The 26,815-nt window shown below is 34.5% G+C and overlaps 1 protein-coding gene across 2 annotated transcripts in view; it reads right to left on the bottom strand.

Moving 5' to 3' along the window:
- The window catches only part of PDGFC (platelet derived growth factor C), a 169,948-nt gene that overhangs the window by 68,884 nt on the left and 74,249 nt on the right, over window positions 1-26,815 (bottom strand). For both annotated transcript variants that reach the window (XM_037125730.2, XM_037125731.2), the window contains exon 3: window positions 10,800-10,995. In XM_037125730.2, the coding sequence (XP_036981625.1) occupies window positions 10,800-10,995 (196 nt within the window). The remainder of the gene's footprint in view (window positions 1-10,799; window positions 10,996-26,815) is intronic.

Raw genomic sequence — 26,815 nt, 5'->3', positions numbered from 1 at the left:
ACGTTTAAATCAACAGTTTAAGAAATCCGAAGTGATTTTTTTCAAAGAAATAGAAAAGTTATAGTATCTGAAACCTTAATATTTCCAAAGAACTTTTATAAAAATATTCTGTTTGGATGAAGGCAAAACAAATAGCAAGGGGTGTCCAAACTTTTGGCACCCTGGGGCCACACTGGAAGAAGAGTTTCCTGGGCCACACATTAAAAACATTGTGATATGTAGCCACAAAGAAATCTCATCAAGTTTTAAGTAAGTTTACGATTTTGCAATGGGCCACATTCATAGCCATCCTGAACCGCATGCCACCCGTGGACAGCAGGCTGGACACAAACTGTTCAGCGTTATGAGACTTAAATCTTGACCTTGAACCAAAAGTCCCCCATTAATTTATATTTTAAGCATATCATGGTAAGGCAAGCTAAGTAATCATACCAAAACCAGATTGCTAGTAGTAAATGACAGAAGTAAATCTGAAACTTGTTAGGCATTCCAAGCCAGTATTCTTAGTAAATTAAACTCTTTCACATAAGTAAGTTGCCAATGCATCTTACCCAAAATCTGATCAGTATGGTACCTGGAGCATAGCACAGTTGAAAATTTTCATTTCCCATATTAGCCCTGGTTCCCCCCACTATCTGAAAGTAGAGAGTTGCCATGAAACCTAATGTAAGCTGAAACTGCATTAAGCAAAGAAGCAATTACCATTAATTCATATGGAAAAGTTTTCGAGTGTTCCTAGGCCCTACGTTCAATATATACACAATGTCTTTATCTTGTTCATCACGATGGAAACTCTTAATTCACCTAACACCCTTAGGAGTTTTCTTAGGCTTTTTTGATACCTTAGGACACATCTTGTAAATGGATGCACAAGAATAAATTGAGATAGAGCACAGATGCCTAGAGACACAGTTCAAAGCTGTAGCGGCTTAAGGCTGAGATGCTGAGTGTAATTTCCACGGAAGGAGCCTGGAGGTTTGCCACGGCCGCTTGGTTTGCGTGCTGCCTCTGTAACACTTGCTGAAAAACAGATGGTAAACACTATTTCTGCTTTCTGCCTTTTTCATGAAAGCAGAAATCCTCTTCAGATTTCTTTCAGTTAGCAAAAACAGGTACTAAGGTAGGTCTTTCACGAAAGCAAAGTGAGGCAACACGGACTTTGAAGAAGTGACACAGCAGCTGGGGGATACCTGTCGTTACCCATCTGTAGTTACTCACTGCCCACCTCTGAGTGAACGTCTTTGAATACACAGAGGTCTTGCCAATGGCTCTTAAGCCATGAAATGCCTTCTGTAAACATCCATCATAACCAACATTCAGTTTCAACTAATCTGTAGGCAAATCATAGCTACCGTAAACCCTTGCCTTAAAGCCCTGCCATAAATTAATATACGGTTCTTTTGATTTGACTTAAAGAAATGTCACATTGAAGTGAGGTCATTTTCATACCATTTTTCTTCAAATATTTTAATCCAGTAAAAGAACTTTCTCCTTGATTTCTATGAGACATCCTTTATTCTTTGTTTGTTTTTTCTTTATGTTTGACTGAATGATAGTAGTTGTGTCTAGTTTCACATAATCAGCCAACTGGGACTCAGTTATGCTACTTTACCTGCAGTGAGCATGGAATAAGAGATATATTTCATATATGCATGTTTATACGTATAAAAAACACTGCCAAGGGAGCAGGCAAGGTGCTCCTTAATGGCCCTTCTGTACCTTCACATGTGAACCAGATGTAATCAAATGTTTTAAGCTTAACTTGGAAGAGTTTTGTTAACTATATTAATTTAACCCTTGTTCATACATAGCAAAACAATAATCCTTTTGTAAAATTTAGATTTTTTAGTCACTCTGGCAAAAGCCTTAGAGGAGCAATCAAATAATAACTAAAAACAATTTCACCATGACTTAGTAGTAAACCCTAAGTCAGCATCTGCCTGCATTATAAATGCCACAGGAGGTAGCCTATTTAAAATAAAGATTGACTTCTTTAGAAGGTAGGCTGGTCCATAAATAGAGCTAGGACCTGAACAGAGTCTAGCTCTCCAAGATTCAGTGCCAGGTAAATTGAAGAAAGTGCACTATTTGAAAGCTCATATATCACAATACTATTAACATAACATTGGAGATAAAACTGCATAAAACACTGAGGATGATAAAAGAAAGACTAATGAAGAATTATTACAGTAACTATAAACTTTATACATTTATAAATCCTTTGTTATTGATTAGTGCTCTATTACTCTTGCTTGTTTTTTTCTTTATACATTTTTTGGTAAAACGGTATAAATAGATAAGTAGCTAGCCAGTAGTATGGGTATTTCTTTGGTCCTAGAATTTGTTTCCACGATTGTGCCAATTGGACAACCTAAGAAAAAGACCTCATCACCACCCCAGTGAGAGTAAGGCAACAACTGAAAGTAAAGGCATGACCCAAGAATGGCATCCCAGTAATTCCCCAGATCCTCAAAAAGCACAAACAGTGAAACTCTTTTTGAATCAAATTGGGAAAGTTATCTCTTGGCAGTAACCAAATGGAAAAGAAAGGCAAACAAGAGAGGGCAGTATTGGAGGTAGAAGAGGGGAGAATAAGATGCAAGAAAAAGGTCAAGTCTTCATGAGCAGACAAACACTGGGTGAACCAGACATGAGTTTGGGGAGTTACAAGATACGTTCTTTGTCTACTTGAAATGTGGATTTTGAGCATTTCAAAACATCTCATTAGCCAAGGGCAGAGTCGCTTGATCTCAGATTTGGTCAGATCCCCACCCTTCATTTTAAGCCTCTTGGGAAGATTTTCTTCTTCTTCCTTTTTTTTTTTTTTAACATTACAAGAGTAATTGCTACAGAAGGCAAAGGATAACAAAACTATAAATTATGCCATTGAGCTGATTCCACTCAAGAGTTGCTGAAAGGGCACTGGTAGAATCTTCACTCTAAAGAGAATTTTATTCTGTGCCTCCAAGTGCAGGCAGAAAAAAATCAGTAAGTGAATTTGAAAGCTGCACCTGAACACCGTTTGGTCCTTATCACCAATAATGGAGATTGTTATTTTTCTACCACCAGCACTTCTTCCTCTTTATGATGGAAAAAAGATAGTTTTGCTTTTAGGGGCAATTTCTCCACCAATCACAATTCATTACTGGGCTTCACAATGGGCACGTGACCACTTCTTGACAAGAACAGTAACACAGATCCTATCCCCCATCCCTGTAGCAACTGGCCCAGGGATGGGTACTTAGTTCAAAATAGGCCAACTGAAACTCTTTCAAGAACTTTCACAGGACAAGTTCCTTTGTCCTTCAGAGATTGAAAGTGTGAAAATCTTGGCACTTCTGTGTCTTTCTCTGCCATTTAATGAAGAGAGAAGGACTGAGGATGAAGTCAACCACAGGGAAGCACCTCTACACGGGCAGAGAAAAAGCAACAGAGGTTTGATGACATCATTCAAAACCTGGATAGAGATTACTTCTGAAAATTTTAGTACCATAATCCAAACATTTTCTTATTAAGCTTGTTACAGCCACTGGCTAATTTTGAAACTAAGAGTCTTAAAGTTACACTTCCTTGTACAAATCCCGCTGTCTTTCAATTTATGCCACTACCTATCAGGGAAATATTTTGTTAAGGTGCAGCTGGAGCAGAACTGTGATAGTCCTAGACTTGGTCCAATATTGGGCTGTATCATCTGTTCTTCTGAAAGCTCATGTAAACCCTGGCTAACCTTCAGAGAAAAGAGGAAGGTCATCTGCAATTTAATATTTAAGTTATTCTTTGGGTTAACTAATAGAAATATTTCTAATGTCAGAAATGTTGAACAACTGGTCATTTTCTTTTTTCCATAATTTGTCCCTTGGGGCAAAAGAGAATATCACTTTGAAATAAAAAAATACTAGAATATCTATAGGTTTTCTTTGCACACATGTGTGGCTATTCACACAACCACCCACCCGCCCCCACCACACATATAGAGTGTTAACAATGACATGGTAATGGTAAAAGGGCAATATGTTTTCTGTAATTGGATCGATCACAAAATAATTAGGGAGGGTAAGTCTAAAAAATGTTTACCTGTAAAATTTTGTGTTTTAGAAATAATAAAATTCCCCCAAATATTCCGAGTACCTTCAAACTCTCCTCCAACCTATCCTGCATGCTTCTCCCAGTAGTTTCTTTCTAAAAATAGATGACCCAGTATGTGACCCTGTTCTGCAGCAGCAAAACCCTTAGTCATTTTTTTCTTGAAAGTGTTAGCTTCTTTCTGATAGCATAAGAAAGGAAGTCCCAATCAAACGGCTTATATTCAAAATTCTTCACAATTTGATCCAATCCACCATTATAGCTGTACCCTTACCAAACTTCCAGGGCATTTCATGCTCCAGGGAAAAATATCATTTGCAAATTATTCCCTGCTTACCCTACCTATAGTCTAACTCTGTCTGAAGTGCTCATTTCTCTTTACTCCACCAATTATTTTATTTTAACTAACTTATACTGAGAATCCATTAGATGGTAGTTAGCTTCTAAAATCTTACCTGTTCTTTGAGGCCTAACACACATGGTAGTCCCATACTTCCCGAATTATAAACAATCTTTCAGTGCTTTAATACTTCTATCACTTCTAGTTATAATACAACACTGTAGCAGACACTACTGTTAACCTACACAGCTGCAATGCACCTCCCCTTTCCTGAAAATGGAAGTGATTTGTTTATGTAACCAACCTGCATGTGCTTCCATACAGATGGGGCCTTAAAAAGTTTGGGGCATAAATAGTGAATTCCAAAGCCAATGTGAGTCCTCCTCTCCTTGCCCATGGTTGAGGTAATTATACCAAAGAAAGTGGCAGTATCAACATCCATAACACCAGACATACCTTGTATCTAGTCTTACAGCAAGGTTCCACAGTCTTCCTTAAAAAGGTACTGATGCTTTCTGCTTAACTTATCTTTTTCTTGACATCGGGAACAGGACCAAAATTCTGAGTTAAAGTCTAACACCCACTTGCTTATTCTCAGGCCCAGTTCTGCAAATGCAGGCTGGGAATTAATATGCAAGGAAGGGGCTTCCCATGACAGCTTTGGTTCTCTCATGGCCAAAATTTAATCACTCATGCCAATCAGCAACTGGTGGTACCTTGTCTTTCACTCAGTTCTTGGAAAATAAATTTTTATGATGCACTTGTGGGTCTCCAAGGTCATTATCAGCTGAGTAAACAATATTGTCTTCCTTTGTTTCAGTTGTTTGGTCAAGCAACTAAGGAACATTTGAAATAGTTTTCATAAAACAGTTGGTTCCTTATATCACCCACAACCTAACTGGCATTGTAAAACTGATGTAAGAAACTTATATTATCCTTGAAAGCTTTGTCTAGAAGGGGTGTCCAACCTTTTGCTGTCTCTGGAACACATTGGAAGAAAAAGAGTTGCTTTGGGCTTCACATTAAACACACACACACGCTAAAGAAAACTAATGAGCAAAAAAGAGATTTTAAGTAAATTTACAATTTTGGGTTGGGCCACATTCACAGCCGTCCTGGGCCATGTGTGGCCTGAAAAACATTGGTTGGACACCCCTGCAAAGACAATGAATATTTGAATTTCTGAGGTCTGCTTGGCAGAGTAATTTTATCCACCCCCAATTCTCCAAAATAAGTGAATAATAATTATCTACAGACTGCTACTGACAAGATACACAGTTATAGTATGAGCTAGAAAATGGTCAACAAAGCTGTCTAAATATAATCTGTTACAATAATAACCGAACTCCATATTTACCATACCCTGAGATGGGTGGAATTTTATTTGCCTGTTTACTGGTCTGTCTGCCTCTCCACCCAGACTGAACTGCAGGAAGGCCTGAGCCCTTTCTTCCTCCCTCCTGTCAGCCCATCACCTACCACAGCGCTCATGCTGAAGAAGAGCTCGTTGCATGGAAGAGTAAAAAAGTGAGCAGATACCAATGCTCCATTACTTCTGTTACAAACAGCAGAAAGAGAAGAAAATATCAAAACAATGTCCTAATGTTAAAAAAACTAATAATTTTGACCACTTTAAATTCTGCAGAGCAAAAATATCTTTTTATTTCATTTAGCATATTTAACATTTATATAAATTATTAATTTTCTTTTCTAATTGGACTGATTATACTATATACAGTTGTTTTTGTGAAGAAGAGGCATTATTTTATTTTATTTTTATTTTTTAAAGATTTTATTTATATATTTTTAGAGGCAGGGAAGGGAAGGAGAAAGAGAGGGAGAGAAACGTTAATGTGTGGTTGCCTCTGGTGCACCCCCTGGGGAGAACCTGTCCCACAACCCAGGCATGTGCCCTGACTGGGAATCAGTGACCCTTTGGTTTGCAGGCCTATGCTAAGTCCACTGAGCTACACCAGCCAGGGCTGAAAAGGCATTCTTTTAAATGGGACAGATTGATTAATCCATCCTTTTTTCAAATGCTGTCTCTTATGATCTTTCTTTTGGTAAAATATTATATGTAATAAGTGGATCCTTTGCTTCATTAGAGGAGCAAATGAAAAAGAACTGAAAAACAGTTCTTCCACTAAAAATGTGCCCTCCTAAGACACCATATACCATTACCATCAGATGTCTTGGAGAAGACAGAATCAGGAAATAATAAACAAGATATAACTGTCAAGCAGAGGACTAGAAGCCTAATAATACATTCATGCTTGACTTTTTCTACATTTATTTATCTGTTTACATGCACAAAAACCAAAATAATATCCATTTCTCAGCTCATCCACCAGAGAATAGAGACCTTCATAACACACACACATACCCCCAATTCACCTTTTCTCATCTAGTTCCAGTCCACACTTTCCACCACACTGCCTACATTTCTTATTATGTTTGGTCCTTTTCAATAATATCAACCTTCAATAGCATAAACACAAAACTCATTTCATTTTTTCTATATAAAAGACACTTTCAGAAGAGCATTAGGGCTTTGGGAAAAACATCAAAGCTCAGATAAGATGTTTTAAAGGTACAACTGAAAAATCTATCTTCTTTTAAAGGTACAACTAAAAAAATAACTCAGGAATTTTAGATTCTTTTTGTTTCAGACTTGAGAAAACATTATAATGGGAAAGATGAAATTATTACAAGGACTTTAAGGGATAGGAAGGAATATTTGTAGTTTATTTTCATAGAACTGTCATGGAAAAGAGTCCATTTTCCATTTTTAGCATGAACTTAAGAGTACCAAGTCTTGTCAGAGGTAAAAAACAACTTCATCTTGCTTGACAATGGTCCATATTCAAGCCACATGGTGGACAAATTTAGGCAGAAAACTCCCCTGGTACATTATAACTACAATTGTTGGATAAATGATTAAAAGGAAGCCATTGTTTTTAACGCTATTAAATTGTCAGAGAAATAAGAGGAAGTCTTTGAAGAGCAGTTAAGCACAAGAAATCAAGATTTCAGTGGAGTAAGTGTGCTCTGGAGTCCTGGGGTATCTGCTGAACCCTGGTGTACAAGAGTGGGCGTTTAATGGGCCAGGGTGGTGTAAAGGAAGCCTGAGGCTGGGTCTAACCCTGCTCCTTCCCTCCCACCCCAGCTACTCACAACTCCTTCTGTGAAATGTGCCACTCAGGGGGAGGCTACATGGCTATGTCAGCAATTACTCTGACGCCTAACTTCTCAACAGCCATAAGATAGTGGAATTGTATCCTTAAGTACTGAGAAAAAAATACAACACAACCTACAATTTTGTATCCTGACTAACTTTTCTGAGAATGAAGGTGAAATAAAGAAATTTTCTAATAAGTAATAATAAATAAGAACTGAGTATTTTCTACCAACAGGCTTTCACCTGAGAGACTTTTAAAAATTATACGTCAGGAAGAAATGGTCAACACAAGAAGTAGGTAGAGTTATTGTGTACAAAAAATAACAATAACAATGTCTTATGAAGTTAAAAAATACAAAACTAAAATATACACAGTGAGTGCCGTTTCCATACTAAGAAGCGGGGTTAACTGTAGTGAGAACCAAACCAGCTTGGACAATCGGGCAGATCCACCTACCAGTGAACTCTCTGCAGTAACATGACATGCCTATTTCATTGTCATCATTATCACCCTGGCAAATAACTTTATTGTTCATTATAAGACCTTCCCAGAATAACCACTAACCCCTTCAACTCAAAGTATCAGCAGTTCACTATCTAACATTGCTGAAGTTCTTGCCTGAAATTCCTTGCCTGTTTCCACCCATTCTAACTATTAAATCCTGCTCCTTGCCCATTCGTAATCAAGGCTCCACAGTAAGAGATCCATTTTGGGTTTTGCTTCTTCCTCCCCAGACTCTACTAGAGCTGTCAAGGTGGTCTTCGCTGTCGGGAAGGAAAGCAATAAACTCAGCTTTGTCTTATCACCGCAGTGTGGTGGTACCTTAGGAGTTAGCATTGCACAGTAGTTAAAATGACCTCAGGTACTTTGATATTTTGGGAAGGAGTTAAACATTGATGAGCTTTAGATTTTAAGTTGAATATGCATTTCTAAGGTAACCATGAGAAACAGACTATATAATGGTAAACTATATATCAAGGTAAGAATATGTTCTAAGCTATCTGCATCAATGTGAACTAACTTTAAAAAACAGTGTTATTTAGTTTTGTTTATTTTGAAATGCATACCATGTCACAAAGGTAAACACTCAGTGTTATACCACTGATGTGTATGTATATATATATATATATATATAAATTGTATTTCTTTATCTTCAGAGATAAAGAAAAAGGGAGAAAGAGAGGGAGAGAAACATCCATGTGTGGTTGCCTCTCACATGCCCCCTACTGGGGACCTGGCCTACAACCCAGGCAAGTGCCCTGACTGGGAATCAAACCAGTGACCCTCTGATTCACAGACTGGTGCTCAATCCACAGAGCCACACCAGCCAGGGCTGATGTATATATATATTTTTTTTAAACAGGCAAAAAGATAATTTACTTTTTATTGGATAGTGCATTGGGAAAGATGTACACATGCTACAATTATAGAGAAAACCAGGAGACAATGTAAAATCACCTTGACAATTATTAAATTTGCAAAGGTAAGAAGGTGTAATCAGGGAATAAAAAAGAGAAGGAACTTCAGAACTATTGAGTCACTTTTCTTTAGTTTAGTCTCATAATGAGGGAGTTGAGTCACAACCTAGGTTAGACATGCTAAATGAGAGTTTATTCATTATTTAACTACTAACATACATTATATACATATACACACAACTACGTACATGCACACATATAATAATACTACTTATCACATAACACAACCCACTAGGTGTGCAGGTATGTAGCCCTCTTGGCATTGACCTGTGGTAATTGGAACTAGAGAAAGAGGCACAAGAAAGTGTTAGTACTCGGGCTACTGCTAGTGCAATATGGTCCATTGTCTCTGACCTGAGAGTCTCCTGACTTTTATCAGCATCCATGAAATTGTAGTAGGCTAAGTTGCTACTTTGCAAGTAGGACAAAATCTTAACCTTTCACAATTTTTGACACCATTAGGAAATTCTATATATGAAAAGAAACAAGAAGTGCAGTAGACTTGTATAGCAATGTGAAAAACTACCCAATGGTAGGAAAAATGGGTTTTAGCACTGGTTTAGGTATAAAATATGAGTGATATCTAAGACAGCTGTTTTACTTCCCTGTGTCTGTATAGATAGCTAGGACAGCTTCTGTTCTCAACGTCTAAGGTTATAGATGTAAGAAAATATAACATGAAATGCATAGTTGCAGAATGAAGAAATGTGAAAAAAATCTAACCATGTAAATGTTAAAGATACAAATTGTGATGACAGCAAGTACAAAGTTTATTTCATCTGTATTGAAATATTTATCTGTAATCTACCATGAAATGAAAATTCTCTTTTAACTTGTATATCCAAGAAAAAATAAAGAACCCCACAAAGAAGCTCAAGTAAAATATTTTTTGTGATATACAAATGCCACTGAAGTGAAAAATCTTCAATAAGACCACCCAACCTTGACAAGTGTATTCACGTAGGATTTAAAAAGCAATATTTGTATGACATACAGTAGGTGGTCTTTTGCGTGGATGAAATACTCCAGCTGACTTTGGCTCATGAATGCTTCTAGGGAAATAATGATAGATTTCTACCAGTCAAAACATAATGTTAGCCTAAATTTAATTCGCTTTCAGAACTGTATTTTTGTGTGTGTGATGAAATATTTGAACCTCTTAGTCCTACGTGTGTGTATGTATCTACAGGTGCACTTATGAATGCTGGATACTATGGGTAATATATACCCATAGATGCTGATTTTTCTTTTAATAGCTTATTGTTTATTTTATTGATTTGGCTATCACGGAGCTCAAATGTAAAATATTTAGCACTAATGGTAACATGTATTTTAGTGCAACTGCATTCCTTTACTTGGCTTTTTATTCTATATTCCTTATTTTTTAAAATATTTTAATTATTTATTTTTAGAGAAAAGGGAAATGGGGAGAGGGAGAGAAACATCAGTATGTGGTTGGCTCTCACACACCCAGCTGGGGATCTTGTCCACAACCCACGCATGTGCCCTGACAAAGAATTGAACTGGCAACTCCTTGGTTGTGTGTGTGTGTCTTGTAATTTTAAATGAAACATAGCTTAAGTAAGGTTGTACATTTCTTGGATCACCGGAAACAACATAACAGAAGATGCCATTTAAAATTACATCATCAAAATGAAGCCGCTTGAAAGACTATAACAGTTGTTACAATCTGTTGGAATTTCAAGTATGATAACTTACTTGCATATGTCATCTTCTGGTTCTTCAAGCCCAAATCTTTCATCAAATGTAAGTTGTATCCATACATTTTCCTCTACTGCTACTAATCTCCATACCAAGACCATATTTCTTGGATAAGTATGAGGAAACTTTGGGCTGTGAATACTTCCGTTAGTAGACACAGTGATAACTCTCTCATGCTGAGGAGCTTGTACTCCTAAAATAAAAACATAGGCATAAACATATTCAGGACAGACATTTCAAAAAGTATAGGTTTCGAAATTCTTTTTAATCATCCACTTTTTACCCCCCAAAAGTGTTGGATATGCATTACACGATATAAATTAAGTACCACTCTTTTTAAAATTTACCCAGAAAAGAAAAAGGTTATTTAACACTATTGAATAAAAACCTGTGCTTTATATTTATTCTTCAAAGAAGTTAGTCTTTTAAAAGTAAATTACTAAAACATCAAACATCCAATTCATTTGGGTTACTTAAATCACAATAAAGTTGACACTGTAATCTCCAAGACCTTATCAAATGTGAGGCATATCAGAACAAAAGGAAACTTGATATACCTCTAGTTTTAAAAATACAAATTATGATTGACATCTCTAATCCTGATTAGGTTAGATAACTTTCAGTTCATTGAAACTTAGATTATCTCTCTGAGCCTCATGTAATAAAGTTAACCCCTAAAGGAAGCTGGGTGCCTCCTAAAATCAGAGAAATTCAAAGTGTGAGAGAGATTCAGAAGGAGGGAGAGTCTTAGTTGCTGGCTTTGAGTGTGGACGAGGCCACGTGCCAAGGGATGTGGGAAGTCTCCAGGAGCCAAAGGCAGCCTAAGGCTGACAGCTAGCAAGGAAATGGGACCTCACTCCTAAAACCTCAAGGAATCTGAAGGAACTTGGAAGCAGACTCTTCTCAACAGCCTCCAGAAAGAATCGAGTCTGGCTGACATTTTGACTTCAGCCATGAAAATCTCTGAGCAGGAACCTCATCACACGGTGCCCAGATTTCTGACCTACGGGGGCTAAGAATAAATAAAGTGCAGTTTAAACTGTTAATTTATGGTGACTTCTTGCATAACCACTAGAAAACAAATACATCTTTTTGGGGGCTCAAAGCCATTTGGATGGCAAGTCATTTCTTTTTGCCTGCGTTCTTTAGCAGCCATTACAATAATAGCAGTAACTTTTCATTCAATATTTGTTTTAGTGAAGATACATCACTGCACCCTGATAAAGTGTAATGTACGAATATTACTCTAAGAAACGTCTTGAATTTAAAAGACAGCATGAAGGCCCATGTCTTAGAAGGTCATGTTATTAAGGCTAAAGAATAACTTTTTAATGTTTAAAATACCTGGAATAATTTTAACAAGGTTATTTATAGTTCTTAAAGCAGTTTTTTAATTCTCTTAGACAGCTGTTTCAACAATCAGTTTAGCAATTATTATTTTATATTTTGTAACATAATTAGGAAGACAAGGTAAAGACAAATACAATATCCTTTGAATACAACCAGTGCACATTATAGGAAATACCATCATATTAGTAAAATATGCTGTAAGTGCCTAAATTTGTTCCTAAACTTGTCCTAAGAAGTCAGTAATCTCCACAGAAATATGTTCCCTCTTACTAGATGATACTGCTATTGGCTATATTAACATACATGAAATAGTAAATAACTCTTTATACCCATAATTTAGCACCAGTATATGTCCTAAGAAGACAGAGAATCTATCAATTAGATAATGTTTCCCATAGTGACATGTTATTAAGAAAATGACAATAATTTACTATTAAGTAAAACTAATAAATGGTGTGTTTTCAGAGATTTCTTTTAAAAACAAGGTACTTCCTCACTAAATTTTCTTCCAATAATCTACATACCTCAGAAGGTGTTTATACCAGTAGTTTATCTCAAAGGTACTTATTTTACAACTAATATTTTTAATGAAATTAATTCTTCCAATCAGATTTACTAAAATTTAATACACACCCTATTTTGTCTCAAAACAAGTCCTTTATAGTCCCAGATAATTCTTTATAAATATAACAATGTATGCTTTTTTATATACAATCTAGAAAACTAGTTATTAAAAGATCTGAATTCTATTTTTATATCTTATTATCAGTCAAAAACCTCATATAATGTAGATACTTAAATTGTTTATATCACTTTTTTACTTTATAATTCACAATTTCATTAAACTAAGATGAAATATAATTTATAGACTGAAACTCTAGGCCTTATTTATGGTAAAAGACTTTCCCTCTGGTTACTGCCAGTTGGTTCTTTAATTCAATGTTTCTGATGATAGTTTGCTTGCTTGTTTGTTTTGTTTATTAGGTTCCACTTATATGAGTAACCAGAGGGGAGGGGAGACAGGGATAAAGGGGGAAAATAGGAGAAGGTACATCAAGGAACATGTATGAAAGACACATGGACAAAGCCAAAGGGGGTAGGTAGGTTCAAGGGTAGGGGCTGGGGATAGGTGGGGTGCGGAGCCAAGATGGGGTGAAAACGAAGACAGCTGTACTTGAACAACAATAAGAAAGAATTTACAGGGGAAATAAAACCTACGTCTAATTTTTAAAAAATGTAAATTTCCTAAGTTAAACTGTTACTCCCAAAAATTCATCTCAAAATGAAGTGAGGTTTGCCACCAAACATATGATTTGCATGACTGTCAAAGTTTTATGGAAATCTCAAACTACCCCATAATAAAAATAAATAAATAAAGCAACAAACATTAAGTTCCACCAAATTAAGACTCTGCATTTATAGCTTAGTTGCTTTTAAAAATAATCTTTCCAAATATACAACTTACTGGTATTTTACGGATAAGCTTAAGTTGGTAACAATTTTAATGAATGTTTACTTTTCCTATATCTGATGAACAGTACACACAAAGAAAGTACCAATGAAACAAAATTGTTTATAGTCAAATCACTAAAACACTTACAACATGTTCTTTACAATGTATCCTAAGCAAGAATAAATTATTCATCACAGATGAGTTTAGCATGAAAATGGAAATGTGTGCAAACACTAAATTTTTAAAATTATAAATACAGACTATTTCATATTATCCTGCATGATCCCTCTTGAGGTAGAAGGATCAAAAACTAAAATTAAATAAAGATAGAAAAGAAAAGTAAAGAAAGATGTTAATGATGCAAACACCATAACACTACTACATCATTGATTATGTATATACACATACAATTCAACTGTATAGAATCATTGTATATTCATATGTATTCAATAAGTTGAGGGCTAAAATAAAAAAAATTCCTAATGTTTGCCATGCTGTTAGCCCTCTAAAGATAACTGTATTAGAAATAAAAGAGGGGAGGAATAAGAGGATCATAAAAGGGAATAAAAATAATAATAACTGAAAACCCTATGCTGTTAAAAATAACACTAAAAAAAGAGCTTTCTGGAATATATACATATACATATATACATAACTCATAAAGAAAGATAAGCCATCCACACTTCCTTCTCTTCTCTAATGCTTTAAGTTGATTTTTGAAGGAAAGACCCATAATACTAAGAATTGGGCAAAAAGAAATGAGTCTCCAGTCTTGGTTGAGTTTTGGAGTGATGAAGAATTCTGGTTGCTGTTTCACACAGGCAAGGCTGTGGTGCCATGTCTCACATCAACTGGTAGACTTCACAGATGTTCTGTGCAATTTTTGATCTGTTTACTTCCAAATATATGTCAATTTCAAATGGTGTCTAAAAAGGTATTTCTGTAAGTCAGTTACATCTATTTTCAAATCCTTGAGAAATAACACATATTCACTAGGCTTATTTTTGCTTTGATCTGTTCACTGCTTTTTCTCCTGTGATAATCCTGCTTTATCCTCATCTTGCTACTTTGTTGATAATAGCTATTTCTATTTCCACTCTCATTAACTCTCATCTAACAAATTGCACTTTTAGCAATAGTTAAAATATTGCTTCCATGACTGGCAATGTTCTGCCCAGAAAACCCAGAGTAATCTCATCATAATTTTCTTTGATTCTATAAGGAGATGAACCTGAGCTCCACATAGCACACAAATATCTCTGCATAAATCCCATATGATATATAAGTGTCCTATTTTCATGTTTAGTATTTTAAGTTCTGACCATTAATGCAAAAGTCTAATATACTAGATAGAAAATTCAGACTCCATCATCTCAATCTACTATTTACCATGCCTTTAAAACACTAGCAAAATAAAACAAAGATAATCAACAAAATTAGTGTTGACCTCAAACTATCTACAAACTACATGAATAAATGTTCATTAGGAAAAAAATAAAACAAGGGATTGCTACAGTAAGTAAACCATAAAACAATATATTTAAGATGTGCTCAATTGAGGTTCTGGAATTTATCCTAAAAGATAATCATTTTATTCCACTAAGGAAATGAATACTCAAAAATCATATGTGGAGAATCTATTATGTTTCATGCACTGTTCCAAGTGTTGGGACATCAAAACCAACACTAAGCCTTGTCCTCTTAATATGATGACTTATGGGACTTTGAGTAGCATTACTCAGCTAAGTATACTAATAAACTAATATTCAACTATCACACCCCATTTCAGATGTTATCTAGTTCACACGCCATTCCAAATTCCTGTGTACATCCTTTAGCACTGCATATTTTAATCATAATGTATGGGTTGGTCTTTCTTTCTTTTCTATCACATTATAAATTCCTAGAAGACATAACGATTTTTATTGAGGTCCATAACCAGTATCTAGCATTGTGCTCAGCACACAGCACTACTTCATACACAGTGAGAGTAAAGAAACTTCATATCCCAGAACATAGAAGAAAACAATTGTATGTGTTATTTTACAATTTCATCCTTCAGTCCTAAATTTCCAGAGACTATCTATATAAAGAGATTGGACAATTTACACAAGGGGGGACCCCCTCACAAAAGGAATTATCTTCTGGAGGGTGGGACCCTTGTAGTACAGGCTTCGCCTGCTAGGTGAGTGTTCTAGGAACCCATCTGTATCAGTGTACCAGCTGACATTGTTGTGAGAAGCTGGCTTCAGCTTCAGTAAATTTTTTTGAAGACTCGAAGTATTTGCCCATTTCATGATGGGTAATTGACAAGCATACCTGCCCACACCATGCTGAGTGTTCAGCAGTTTTTGACCAAAAACAGCATGACTCCTGTGACCCCAACTCCTTATTCACCCAATTTTGCCCACAGTGACTTTTTTGTGTTTCCCCTATTGAAAAAAGTTCTCAAAGGGAAATGTTTTGCTGGTGTGGAAGAGGTGAGACAAAAAACAGCAAAAGCAACAAGGCATCAAAATCAATAAGTTCAAATTAAGTCCCTTAATTTGTATTGATATCTTATTCAAAATTCATCTATTATAATCTACCTATATTTTTTCAGCTTAAAGTGATAGGTATTAGAGTACTCATTAATAAAAGTTGTCATTTTCTTAATATGCTTGCTTATTTTTAAAACATAGAACATGTTCTATTTTTTGAGAATGCCAAATCATAGTTATTATTTTATCTTAAGTATGAAAAATATATCAATTGGTGATAAAACTTGCTATTTCAGTCCAGACATTTGATATTATTTATATTTTATAAATTAGATAGTCACAAACTACCTTAAAGTTCACTGAAGCGATAATTGTATAAATAACCACTTTAATAATTCTAAATCAGTTTATGTGAAAGAGAAACTTTATGCATCACATTCTGTCTCATTTAAATACAATGAGGGAAAAAGGTTATTATCGGGTATAAAGTTTTTCTGAAGTCAGAATAGGAGATTGCTATGCAAAATAATTCAAAATTGGTCATATATACAAGGATTCCATTTTCACAAAGATCTACTCGATTATGCAAGAAGCCATGTTATTTAGGCAATGATTCTAAATTTCTGATTTAGAATTTCTAACTTCTAAATAAATTTCTGATTTAAATCAACCATCTAGAGGTTGATTTAAAAAAGAGAAAAAAAGAGTAGCTTTGTGAGCATAAAAGAAATTGCCATTCTTTATCTAAGACTGTCTTTAACAAAGTTAGAATTTATTTGTTTTTGGTATCTACGGAGAAGTATAAGAATTTAGCCATTAGCTTCCTGTTGATGAGCAATGAGAAGAAAAAGAAATTGTGTTCAAGAAGTTCAAAGCAGCCCTGGCTGGTGTAGCTCAGTGGATTGATCGCAGGCCTGGGAATCAAGCAACCACTGTTCGATTCCCAGTCAGGGCACAGGCCTGGGTTGCAGGCCAGTTCCCAGCAGGGGACACACAAGAGGCAACCATACATTGATATTTCTCTCCCTCTCTCCTTCCCTTCTCCTCTAAAGATAAATAAATTTTAAAAAAAAGAAGTTCAAAGCAAATCTTCCATATGCAGTGAAAGAAAATTAGTATAGTGAGCATCTTCCCAGCATCCCTCATCACCAGTGTGGAACAGCCATTGAATAAAGAAAGTCAGGATTGACCCTATGCAGAAGTATGCTTGGAAACTCAACATAAGTCCATCTCCCTCACTGCATGATTGGCTCTGATAGACCAATCAGAGTAAATACCATGGCTTCCCCACCCCCAATAGCTGGGAATTAGACCATTCTGTGTGCAGGTCTAGAACTAATGTAGCCACTAAGGCATCATAATAGAATTCAGCCTGGTGCAAAAGTCAATGCACAGAAGTAGGCAGATACATAGTAATGAAAAAAGGAACTACATCCCAGATCAGACTGCACAATAAATTCATTCAATTTCTGGCCTTCTCAGGTACATGACTAAATAAATCACATTTACTATATTTAAGTCCATAAGAGTTAAGTTTTTTTTAATACACACCACCAAAATCATTTACATAGTGAACATGCTTGGGTTTGCCTGGGGTGGCCTTTATTCAGACCTATTAGCTGGTGTGACTGTTATTAGTGTTCCCTCTCACGCTCTAAAATACCTGAATTGGCATCATAACGGATATAGCAAATAAGATCTATCAAAATATTCAGGTATTGAAGCATGAGATATAGAAATGGTAAAGATTTGACTGCATGGTATTTTATTTAGCCTTAAAGTATTGGTAAAAGTTACCTATTTTGTTTTCTGCAATAGGATATAACATTTTAAGTGGAGGCTCGATTATGGAAAACAGAATGGCAATAATCTTACCTATTTTGCTATAGGATAAACCACCAAGTATATTAAACACAGATTCCTCTTAAAGCCTTTATCACACAGAAATTAGTAATGAATATAATTGTATACACATAATTACACATACTACTATAGTGAAACATGTTTATACAATGCTATTATTTTTTATTCTGTGTTAAATTATGCATCATTTTAGGTACCACAAAAGAACAAAACCAGAACATAGAATAGAGATAAATTAGAATTAATTCACATTACAAAGAAAACATTCATTCACTATTGATTCCATTTTCAATATTCATTCAGTTCTTTTGTTAAATTGAAACTATTATTCAATGTAGAAAGTTTATATAAAATAATAAGAGCTCTAAAATATTTTAAGTAGCAAAATATATTTGTATGCAATATGATGATAAAAACTGGCTAATGTCATTAAGTACAAATTCACGATATATAGTTTTAATCAAATGAATAAGCTTATTTAAGACAAAATATGTTTAGTAAAGAATGTCATCTGTTTTGGAGACTCAACATCTGTCCATTTTTTATCTGCACAGGACATATAACATTCAAGTTGGAATTTACTAGCAATTTCAAATACGGATATTAGCTACCTATTTTTTTTTGTGAGCACATAATGTCTATATAGAGTACTGACATTTTAATAGGAAGATGTTTAAAATTCATCCAGGAAAACAATAATGAAAAGGTAAGCAATACAAACCTATTTCAGAGAAAAATACAAATGAGACCATTAGGTTATGCCTTCAAGGAATATTTAAAATACACTTAATTGTTCTTTTAGGTTAACCTGTGAAATGGATAAAATAAATAATTCCTAAGGTACAATGAAACAGAAATACATTTATTTCAGTCATATATTCAGCAATCATAAATGCTGAAAAATGACTTTACTGCTTCCTACTTATATTTAACATTTAATGTTCAAAGGTATAATGTATAATGAGCCTATGAAATTCCTATGAATAATATCCAAAGATAGAAAAAAACCAATTTATTTAGTTAGTTCCATTCAAATTATGTTCTCCTAGCTTATGTTTTAAATGTCACTAAACGTTGTACATAAGTGATAAAGTATTTGCATTTCCATAATCAATACCTGAGATTTATAAGTTATATTTGTAGCAAAATCCTTCATTTCAGCAGTAAATCCACATAATGGAATCAAGAACACATGAAGCTCAATTATACTGGGACATGATTGCCCTTATAGGCTTGATTAAATAGAAACATACTTAGGAATTTTCTAACCATTCTACCCTGTTGGAAACCATCACCCTCGCTCCCCAAACTCTGAGCTCCAAAAACTCTGGTCAATCTTAACTTAATGTTAAAATATGAATAAAATGAAATATGAGGCTTTTAAGAGAAATGAAAGCATAAAGGACTAATATAATAAAATTTTGGTGGGGAAATAGTTTGCTTAAATTTTATTTCTGAAAACAATATATTTTTAATAATGAGAAAACGTAATCATGCTAAGCTATTTCATCTCAGCTTACATTATTTTGCCATACAGGTGGCCTATTATAAAACAGTAAATAAGCATCAACATGAAGATGGTAAGTATACTTTATTCTGGAATTGGTTTGAATACATCCATTAGCAGAATTCTTTAGTGAAAGCCAGCTTTAAGACAACAGCTTTAAAAATTAAACCGGAGATCCAGAGATAAGAGGTCCAAAAAGAGAGGCTGAAACATAGGATGGAACAGATTCAAGAAGATGCATACTTTTATTCAAATAAGGACTGAACTGAACTTTACAAAGTCCACCAGAAGTTTATTGGCTAATGCCTCATCGTCACTGGTTGCTTCAACGTTTTTCAGCATTATTCAAAAATACCTACTTCACTATCCTCTAATCTTAGGGAAGACTTTGAAGCTGTGTCTGTCAGCTTGGACACTGTCTGATGCCGCACGATGTGAGAGTCCTTCGTTGTGGTATTTGCACTGTTTATGTGAGTGTAATCTCCCCGTCAGCAAATGCACCAGCTGCCTTTGTGACCTCCCAGCAAGAGAACAGACCTGTTTGAACAGGGCATTTCCTTGAAAATTCTTGCTCATGAAATCCAATTTTGATGCTGAAAACTTGCATCCATGTTTCCTATAAATCCACCCATTTTTTTCTCAAAAGAAATAGAATACTGTCCCCCAAAATGCAACAAAGATAAGGAAACAAATGGCAAAGAGGTGAGAAGGAGCAGGAGAAAACTGAAAGGAAAAAGTACAAATTAAGTTTGTAAATTAAACTTAATTGCAGTAAGTGTAACAGTACTAATTATCTTGAAAAATCATCACTACTCTTACTCTCAAATTGAAGTATGGCTTTTTAAAGAAAAATATGCATAACATAAGCCTTAAAATCAACTACACTAATAATTTAAACTATATGATTTAAACTTACAGTGATTTACACACAACACCCTAAACCTTCCAAATATTTATTTTGTAGCAGTTATCAGACTTCCAAATTTGCTTGAAATGTTATATTCTTATTAAAAGGCAACCTAAATAAAAGATTTGTGGTGGGAGGCATATACGAAGAGAAACAAAACCCCGATATCAATATGTACTAAGACATTACTCATTAATTGACAAGAAACTATTCATTATTATATGCCAAGAGAAAATACTTATAAATGAAGAATGGAAAAACAGGCTAAGAAACACTAGAATAATCCATTACACTTTAAGAAACATACTTCTACTCTCTTTACATCATATGTCAAAATAATATGCCAGGGGAAATTGCCTAAACCTATCAGAGAATACAAAAATGAGACTAGAGATATTTCAGTATATACACTGTAATTTGAAGATCATTGGGAATATGAGAACAGCACTGAAGTATTGTAACAACTAAATAGAAAATTAAAAGCACAGGGATAGAAAAGACTCCCATGTTGGAAGGAAAGCATTTGAGTCTACACTTGTTCTCCTTGAAGAATCAGATAGGACTATTATACCACCTAACAAATTCTCCTCTCTCATATGGTTCATGATATCAACCTTAAGTATGTGAAATTACATTAGAGTGTATGATAAGCAAAGTTTAAAAATTCAGAGTAAATAAAAATATATGTTTTGCTTACCTTTTAAATGTTCTTTCTCCTCTTTTCTATGCCAGTCCAGATGCTTGGGTATAGTTCCTCCCTGCCAGTAGATGGAGATAGTAAAATTGAGTCTTTTGGTGACCTCAAATCCTAATCTAGGTGGTTCAGAATCTTCAATTTCAGATTTTGGAAGTAAAAAAAAATTTTGAATGATTGAAAATACACATAAAGCTTGTAAAAATGATTATCTGAGTCAAATAAACTTTTATTCATGGTCATTGATACCAATTATTAAGAAGGAAGGTCTTGGCTGGCATAGAAAAAAATAAAAGAAAGAGCATTATTTTGTAGGATATATGCCCTTGACTCTTCAGTCTTCCCAGATTTCAACAAATATATATTGAGTAACTACTCAAAAGCGTAGGTTACTGGCTAGATGTTTTCATCTAATTATCTAGTTAATTTTCTTAACAACCCCATGAAGTAGTAATTGCTATCCCCAAACATCTTGTTCCAGAATCTATATTTGTGAAAGTTCCATATGGTGAGCTGACACTTGCTTGCCAAGTTTTTGCAGTCCTCCCGGTGTTCAGTGAATGGTGTCTCGAATTTAGGGAGAATTCATTTCTTCTTCCTACTGATAACAAGACCTTGAAGTTGTTGGAAACTCATACTGGTAAAAGCTGGTTTTGTTTAATTTTATTGCAAACAGCTATCCAAAAAGAAATTCAGAAGACTAAGGGGAAGCCATTCTACAGAGATTAACTAGATCATCGGAAATAAATGGGATTCAGTAGTAACAACATCACATGGAATTGTGTTTCTTTGAGAAATTACACACTTAAGGTCAAATTCACTGGAATCAGCATTTACATTTGTGAGTATTTATAATGGTTTATATGAAATTATTATTTTCTAAAGCTAAGAGAAGGACATATAAGTACCTCTTAAAAACAATTAAAAAGGAAACACTAAGAACATTCAAGACCAAAGAAGAAGGTGGTATTATTGTGTCAGGACAGCAGACATAAATCATAATGGTCCCCAGAAAATTTGGACATATGGTTACCCTAATGAAAAATGACAAGGTTTATCTTCAATCCATATTTTTTTAGTCTAAATCCTATTCTCTTTCTACAACATCGAGTGACCCCAGGAAGTCTTTCAACCTGGATATGTGTGATTAATTCTTAAGTGTATATGTTCATATTAACATCCTTATTCAATTTGGCCCAGTGCCTAGAACTTTTTCTCTATTTTCATAAATGTGGTAACAGCAATTACACTTAAAGTAATTTATTTCAAGATAGGTTAAAACTACAACAGCAGGTTTGTTGCTTTTGTAAATACTACAAAAAATAATAATTCTAATAACTTTTTTGGTTTAACTGCATTTTAATAGTCTATTTGTGAGGTGTCTCTAACACTACCACTGAAACAGCAGACACTTTTACCAATTGCTATACATTTGCTGGGATCTGGCTCCATTTACTACTTGGAAAAATCGGGTTGACATTAATTCTACTTCTGGTTGTAAATATTCCTCTGGAATTTGGTACTCCTTAAAAATGAAAAATTCAATATTAATTCAGAGAAGATAAGGGATCTTTTCAAATGTGTTCAATGATTAGGGTTAACAGATATGAAAAATAAAACTGTACTATAAGTCAAAACTGCTTATCTTTCACAATTAATGTGAGGCACATATATATTCATTTATTTACTTGATTCTTTGAATCAAGTCTTTAAAATTCCTGTGTGTAATTTAATTAACAAATTCTAAAAGATCATGTATTCTGCCTAAGTTTTTTGTTTTGCTATCATTGTTTGCTTTTTATTATTGTATTCCCCACAGCATAACACAAAAACATTACCCATAATAGACAGTCAATAATTGACTGGCTAAACTGCCTAGGAATAAAGTATACATTTCACCACAAACATATTACAAAGAAAACTTAGTAGGTAAAAAGGATGACATACACTTTGACTCCTAGCCTATCACTGCTTTCTGAAGGTCACTGGCTTAAAAATCTACTAAAATTCCTCACGTTATATACAAAGATACCAGCAAACTATTGCCATGCCATCAAATATGTTTTTATGAAGTTAAATTGTGTTCAGTTTATGTTTGAAATCACATCACCATGATCTTCAATAAATCAAAAGTCAGGGACAGCAGTTCCTCAAATAATGCCATTCCATTCAACGTCATTTCACTGTGATGCTGATAAGGGAAAAAAATGGTTCCTAGCCAGGGCCACTGTCTGTGTGGTGTTTGCAAACTTATTTTAGTTAGTCTGTTTTAATTATTCTGTGTCAGGTGAGAGGTAATGTTCAGAACTCATTAAAAGTATTATGGATGGTGGAATCATACAATAACATCATCATAATAAAGAACATGCCGGTAGGGCGATCTGGAGAGAAGAATTATAATAATGTAGGAAGTTTTTGAGACCAAACCTTGACATGATTTGCTAAATATTGTCTATAATCCTTTGTCCTTTTATAATTGCTTCAATTATAAAACTACGCTTCTTTAGAATTCCTCAAGTATGTTTAACTTCTGAACCTAGTATTTAGAAGCAAGAGCTATTTTTTTTAGTCTTTTAAACCGGTGGCTTGAGAAAGTTTTGAGAATCTGATTAAAGGTATGGAAGCTCAAACCAGAAAATTACATATCTAAATACATGCTCATAGTTTTCACACAATAGCATGCAATTGTGGGCTATTCTCCCAGCCCACAGAAATTGTCTATGAACCATTTTATCTATAAAACCATGGGGAAGAACAATTTCTCCAAAAATAACTTGTCCATTATAATGCGAAGCAAACAAGGGGTTCCTCACTCTACGATCAGATGGACTACAGGGCCATTTTGGTAAAATAATATCAGAGTAAAACAGTAACCAATTTAGCAATCGGGAATTAAAAAAGAAGTGTATTCTGAAAGACTAACTTGAAATTTGGAGTTGAAATATGTATATAATCAAATATAAATATGCATTATATATATACACAAAGTAACATATTAGATCTGCATGATTTTTATATAAAATAATAATAATATTTCACATAATTCCAAAGCAATTCTCTAAAAGTCTTTCAATATTTTCTGGGGGGAAATTTATTTAACATGTGTAATTTAGAACAAGTATATGCAATAAAGCATAGCAGATAATTCAATTGTACTCCCATAGTCCCACAACGATTGATTTCTCTTAAGAGTTTTTAATTGGGATTTTTGAGCACCAGTAGTGGGCTAGAAACTACTAGGAACTCCCATGAACAACCTTACACCAATAGTGAGGAAGGCTGAGTCATCAGCATTCCACTAAGGAAAAAACATCTAACTATATTAAGACATCATGAATAGAGAGAACAAAGGAGTAATAACAATATAAGCCCCACCCAACCACAGGCAGGGATTGATAACAGGGCTGCTCCCTTCCTGAGGGTGCCTAGTAGCTGCAGGGCGTGTATTTTAAAATGGGCAGTGGTTCTCTAGAGGCTCATTAGATGAGTCAGCAGACAATACATCTGATTTGATCCTAGTTCTTTGGTGATTGAATTGATAGTGATTCATTTTCAGAAGATACTTAAGGCAACATAGTATCTTCTTAAGTATCTTCTTCAGTACTTAAGAAGGTACTTAAGTACTTTTAATTTTATGATTAAAAATTTCCCTCTTTTTTTCCACAGCAAAACACCCCTTTCGATAAGGTGGAGAAGTAGTAGTTAACACAAAAATTGCATATGTTGCTGTTTTCTGGTCTTAAAGAATTGTTATAACAATATAATTAAAATTGTTTCCCTGACTTTGTACTTCATGAATTTTAAAACTTTTAAAAACATATATTCAATTTATAAAGTTGAGTACACTTTGCATAACTGTAACATTAAATTATCCCACCAGTAAACATGGTATTCCTCTGTTCAGTTATTTATATTATATGCATTTTTTCTTTTTGAGGCTATTTAAACAACTACAAAAATAGCTCCTAATAAAGGAACAAGCATAAACCTTCCCATGACAATCAATTAGCAATGTCCAGCCCATAGGGTCACTGTCAACTGGAAAAAGCAAAAGTCAGATTTATGACAACATCCCAAAGTCAAGTTCAAGGGTCAGAAATAAAAACTGCTGCACAGTAGAAAAATAACCACTGCTATTTCCTTCAAAAATGTCAAATGTTAACATTTTCTAAATTTTGGTTCCCTTACCCATCACCAAAAAATGCATGTTTTGGCACTAATCTACTTTAAGTCACATTCATAGCCTTTAAAGTTCTATTTCAGTTTTAGAAATTAAAAGGTTACCAATTTTACACATCATTTTAAGTGTTTTCTTTAGTACAGGTGATCCTTCAAATAACACAGGTTTAAACTGTGTGGGTTTGCTTATATGTGGATTTTTTCCAATAAGAATATATAGTCAGCTCTCTTAATCCTGGATTGTGCATCCACAGACTCAAACAACCAGGAATGGAAAACAGTATTTTTCATCGACAGTTGGGAATCCACAGATGGGGGAGACCAACTGTTTGCATTGCTCTATCCCATTTTTAAAAAGGACTTGAGCATTCAGGATTTTAGTATCTGAGGTCCTGGTACCAATCCCCCACAAATACCAAGGGATGACTTGGTAGCTAAGATGAGCATAGTTAAAAGTTATATGTGGATGTTTGAATGTGCATAGGGGTTGGTGCCCCGAATCCCAGCACTATTCAAGGGTCATCTGTACTTAGAACTCCCTGAGATCATCCTCCATGACATACATTGGTTTTATTGTCCTTCTCTCTCTTCTCAAACGTAAATTCCTCGAAAGTGGGGATTTTGTCTGTATTCTTCATTCTGCACTCTCCACAACTACATTGCCCATATAAGTTGTGTGATGTTTATTTGTTAAATTAGTAAATTAGTATTTCCCTAATGGTAAGCTTTAAATGTAATGACATAATAGTCAAACTGCCTTAACTGCTTTATAATTTTGTAATACTGTTATCCATGAAAAAGCTATGGCAGAACTGGATCATAGCAGAGCCAGTAATAAATTAGGAGCATCTACTAAATAAAAATGGCTGACTTCTCCATTTCAGTCTCTATCTACTTCCTTTTCCCTTCCCTTTTCTCTATACATTAATTACACTTCAACAAGTCTTTCCCCTCTCTTATCTTACCTTAATTAAATTATATTTTTCCTTTCCTCCCAATTCCTACCTATTTAACTTGTGCAAAGGAATTTCATAGAACTAAAGTTTGAAGTGTTTTCAAGACAGGCAATATTATTTCACGGTGTTATAAAACCACAAAGCTAAAGTGAACTCAAAGAAGGTTTATGTCTTAAGTCTTAATTAAAAAGATGAGCACATGACATATTATTATCTTCTACTTTTAAGACAGTTTCCTGTCGAGTATTCTATCTCTATGAAATTAACTCTTCTCCATAATCTTCCTGAAGGAGGGGCTATCCCTGTTGTATTTAAAAGGCTTTCATCCTTTTCACCTATAAATAGATATCACAAAATTGTTTCCACAAGGCTTATGAATTCACACTTATTAAAAAAAGAAACATGGAATGAGTGCTTCAAAAGACAGTTCAATTCCTATGGAGTCAACACCTTAACACTGTGAAAATAAAGAAACCTTTTTAATGTAGACCTTTTCCTAAGAGTGACTAAGTCACTTTCTAACCAGTATATATTAACACAGTATTCCAAAATTTCACCCAACTTTAACTCAATTGATTTGAACACTATACCTTGCTCTAGTACATGGCAAAAAAAAGAGAGATT

This window comes from Artibeus jamaicensis, unplaced genomic scaffold (assembly GCF_021234435.1).
Source record: "Artibeus jamaicensis isolate MK-2021 breed Jamaican fruit bat unplaced genomic scaffold, CSHL_Jam_final scaffold_537, whole genome shotgun sequence".
NCBI classification, from domain to species: domain Eukaryota; kingdom Metazoa; phylum Chordata; class Mammalia; order Chiroptera; family Phyllostomidae; genus Artibeus; species Artibeus jamaicensis.
The sequence above is the reverse complement of the archived record's forward strand: the minus strand, read 5'-3'. Positions and strand labels throughout refer to the sequence as shown.